The sequence below is a fragment of the Egretta garzetta genome, unplaced genomic scaffold (assembly GCF_000687185.1).
Source record: "Egretta garzetta isolate BGI_Z169 unplaced genomic scaffold, ASM68718v1 scaffold307, whole genome shotgun sequence".
NCBI classification, from domain to species: domain Eukaryota; kingdom Metazoa; phylum Chordata; class Aves; order Pelecaniformes; family Ardeidae; genus Egretta; species Egretta garzetta.
The window spans coordinates 170,055-174,349 of record NW_009260294.1 but is presented as its reverse complement, the minus strand read 5'-3'; the positions used below and the strand labels follow the sequence as shown (position 1 = coordinate 174,349).

Genomic DNA, 4,295 nt, shown 5'->3' with positions numbered 1-4,295 from the left:
TGAATGGTCATTCCTGGCATTGGTGCGTGGTTTCTTCCTTCCCTACCAGGTAAATGCTTGGGGCTTGTGTGGGTTTTTTTGTCTCTCTGGGTGGTTTTTAAGTTTATCTGGTTAGAAGTATGGCCGTCACCTGGTGCTGGAGGAGCAAGGTGTTGGTTTTAACTTCAATTTCTGCTCCTGAACAGGGGGAAGGTATGGCATAGGGCTTCATGCCATGGGAAATCTCCCTTTCTGTTCCTAATAAAGCTGCTTGCAGCTGGAGCCTTTGCAGTGTGGGATATATTTGGGCTGAAACAACTTTCTTTTGGGGAGAGGTGCAGGTGATCAATCCTTTATTTCCCTGTAGGAGCTGGCGAGGGGGAAGGTGCTCGGTCGGGTCTGTTGTGTTTGTTTCTTTATGGCAATGAAAAGCAAAGCGAGCTTGCCCCCCCAGTAAAACACAGCAAATTTGCCAAATCATTGCAATGTATCAGGGGAAAAAAATTGCATTTGCTGAGGGGGAAATAAAATACCGGACAAACTGGTGAGAGCTGGAGGGGGTGACACCAGGCATCCCTGAGCAGATGTGTCCTGTTAAAAGGCAAGGTTTTGTCTCGCCGTTGGCCCTGATGTAACCGGGAAAGAGGGCCCTGACTCCGGGAGGGTGTGCTGGGAACCGGCAGGAGGAATGCGTGCTGTTTTCCGGGCACTCAGCGACCCCGCAGCTGCACTGGGGGGGGGCTCAGCGTTAAAGCTAACCTTGCTTCTCCTGCACCCTCCAAAGGGGATGGGAAAGGGGCTGTGACTGAGGCTTTGTCCTCTCCACATATGGAGTCGATGACTCTGGAATAACACGTCAGGAAGGGAAGGTCCCAGACCACAGTTGTTCCAGGATGTGAGAGCCCTGTTCCAGTTTGCATTAACCTGTTTAACTGCTGCTACCAGGACAAAAGAGCATCCTGATTTCAGGCTGAAGCCAACCAGCCTCATGCATTTAACGCCCCAGTGCAGGCAAGCCCCGGGGCTTACAGGGACTCATCCACCACTGGGCTCCTCCAGGCTGGGTTGGTGTTTTGGGGTTTTTTTTGCCAATAACAAATCCTGTAGCAAAAGCAAGTCAGAATAAACATGTTACGTTTTCAAAGGTTTTGGGGGTTTCTTCTTCTATCGATGATTTGAAGCTGAAAAGAGGCCAGGATCGCAACAAGACAAGAAATGCTGTGCAGCCACTGACTAAATGACATGGGCATGACCATGTCCCTGTGGAGCCAGGTGTAACTTTAAATACAGTTTTATTTCAGGTTTGCTATTGACGCACGAACAGCAGAGATCGATGTTTAGTATACATGGTATACACAAAGCAGCCAGTACAATCGGCATCTCCGTCCTTTTGCTGCACACCTGGCAAAAGAACTGCACACGAGAAATCCCTCCCGCCCCATCCTTTCCCCCCCTGCCGTGAACGAGGGTGACAATTTCTCGGTGGCTTGGAAACCATCTGTTGGATGGCAAGACACAAAAAAGGGCAGCTCCTTGGAGCTCTGTCCCCAGGCGAAAGCGCGGCGGGCTCGGCTACGCAGGAAAACCCTCCGAAAATGGATGATACGTTCATGGGAATGGAGACGTGGAAGGGATTTCCTAGAACATTAAATCCCGTCCCCTGCTGTGCAGAGCAACCACAACATCTGCTCCTGGCTCTGTGGAGCAGCGTGGAGACACAAAATATTATTGTGTTCAAAAAGGCATTACATAAATCCAGGGAGGAGGGGTTTGCAAACATTGTCACGAGGCGTTTGCTAAGCTGGTGGAAAGGTCTAGTGGGGAAACCCTCGTGTTCCTGCTCTCCTGTTTCTTGTGCTCTTCCTCGCCTTGCCCACAGCTGGGGACTTTTTGGAGCAAACCAAAGGGCATAAGGGGTTTCTGTGCTATGCCTGCGTGGGACCAAGCAAGCAAGGTAGGCTCTGAGCCTCTAGCTGCTGCAACAGCATCTTCTGCCTACCCCTAACCTGGGAATCATCCCTATAGGCCCTTTCTGCAGATCCCGATAACCGCAGAGCTTGAGCGAGAGATGCTGGCTTGGTCATGGTCACAGCTGATTGATTAAGAGGCACCTTCAACGGCAGAAAAGCAAGAAGTGAAATGGTCCCTGGTGGTAGGATCTGAGCAAGAGACCTGAATGATGCGTTAAAGGAAGAGGGTGGTGTGTGAGGTAAGACGGCCTCCAACCACAACGGGCATGATGCTATGTAGCCCTCGGAGGTACCGAATAAACCCTTGCACAAAAACCTGGGTGGTGGAAGCTGCTCATAGATGTTCTGCAGCAGTAAGAGGTTCAATGCCCCTTCTTTCCCCACACGCCTGAGCCTTGCTGAGCCCCTTTCCCCCAGGAAACCCCAAGGCTCGAATTTATCAGCAGCTCAAAAGCGATGCTGGGAAGGTTGCTCCAGCTCCACCAGCTTTGCTAGAGTTCAGTTCAGGATATCTCAGGAGGGGTTAACGCAGAGGGAAAATAACCCAACCTGGCCCAAAGGTTGGAGGCCAGAGGGTGGTGGGATGTCTGGGCATGGCCTCCTGGTCCCATTAAGCAGCGAGCACCATTTCAAGAGTGGAGTTAAGTACCAGCGACTTGAGGGGCTGCATCTGACCCCGTATGGCACCGTGCCCTGGTACTACAGTACAGTTGTCTGTTGCTTTTTTGGAATAATACCTCAAATCTCGGGTCCATAGTCATCCCTTTTAAGCCCTGAAAAACTTCAGGCGGGCGGTTTACAACCTACCCTGGACCGGGGTGTAGAGGAGCATCCAGCTATGGTGCTGGATGCCAGCACAGCCCCATCCCAAAGCACCATAGGAAAACCTCAGCCAGGTGAGAGAGCCCACTGGGAATAACACCATCCCCGCTACACAAGGTTTACATCCATCGGTGGGGGAGGAAGGAGGTTACAAATATAGAGTTAAGCACCATAAAGTCTACACTGGTCAGGTCATAAACATGAGGAGGAAATGAAAATAAAGCCACCACCTTCCAGCCTGGCCTGGCAATGCTGCTGGGGCTCTCCAGGCTGCAAAGTCATTGCCAGTAAGCCCTGGAGGCATCAGGCCCAACACCTCATGGCAGTGGTGGCTGGACAGTATAATTCGCCATCGTTGCGTTGGTAAATCCTTTTGGTCCCATTTACCACAAGCGTTGGGGAGAGGGGAGGTAGGCTTGGTCCTGGGAAGACAGGGGAGGATTTGACTGTGCAATTTAGGGGCATCCCCCTGCCTGTCCTTGGATCCATCCCAGGCAGTGATGCCCCTTGTTTCCATCCGTCCCCAACCCCGACTCCCAGCCTCCGCCGGTGGGTTTCCGCATCGTTCAGCAGCTTCGAGGTAGATGTTCGTTCCCGCTCTGTCTCTGAGCGACCTGGTCGGTAAAATCCCTCTCTCCCGGGCATGTAGAGTGTGCGTGCTTTGTCCCCATACCCAGGTCCCTTTTTTCCCCCATTTTTTCTTTTTTTTTTTTTTTTTCCTTCTTTTTTTTCCCCCCTATTTGATATGTGCTATGGACATCTCCCCCCTCTCCCAAGCCCTGGTTGCTGCTTGGCTGCATCCAGCCAGAGAAACACCATGCCCTTCCTCATAGACACCCCTGGACCCACTCAGCACGGCCTCAAGGTGCAAAAATCCAGCTCCTGTGGCTTCCTCCGAAAATTGCAACTCTCCCGGGGCAGCAGGCGCCCAGTTGGGACCAAGCACTTCAGCGCCCGTCTCTTGAAACCCCGACCACAGCTCTTGGAGCAGGGAGACCAAGGTCCAGCTTCCCAAGCTGGGCAGGGCTCCCCGCACAGCCGGACATCAGCCGGCCGCTGTGCTGCGTCACACTCGGCAGCCGGTTGGCCATAGGAGTCGCGACAAGCCACCGAACGCTTCTGCAACCCATCGCCGCAGGTGACGGAGCAAGCCTCCCAGCCGCCCGCCGCCCACTTGTAGGAGGGACGCTTGTAGCTTGGTCTCCCACCGTCCAAGCGGTTGGACAGGCTGAGGACACTGTTATTGAGGTCCGGTGGGGTCTTGCCCTCCTTCTTGTAGGACTTGTCCTCCTTGCTCTCCTTGGGGAGGTAGAAGGAGTAGCGTACGCGAGGAGGGGTCATCTTCCCCACGGAGAGCACCTCTAAAGTCAGGGGTTCCTGGATGGGCTTGAAGGCTTGGAGGCTCTCGACGGCGGTGCCGGTGCCGCTGTACCGCAGGACGCTGCCCTTCACCATCAGGTCCCTCTCCACGGCCGAGACGATGAAGTGGCCGTTCCGCAGGGCCTCGCCCCTCCCGGCGTTCAA

At 53.7% G+C, this 4,295-nt stretch overlaps 1 protein-coding gene across 1 annotated transcript in view; it reads right to left on the bottom strand.

Moving 5' to 3' along the window:
- Positions 1 to 3,620: 3,620 nt before the first annotated feature.
- ADAMTS15 (ADAM metallopeptidase with thrombospondin type 1 motif 15) overlaps positions 3,621 to 4,295 on the bottom strand; it is a gene marked incomplete at its 5' end in the record, with an annotated part of 9,184 nt that continues 8,509 nt past the window's right edge. The window contains one exon of the mRNA XM_009642573.1: positions 3,621 to 4,295. This exon is cut by the window's right edge and continues 91 nt beyond it. Within this exon, the coding sequence (XP_009640868.1) occupies positions 3,621 to 4,295 (675 nt within the window).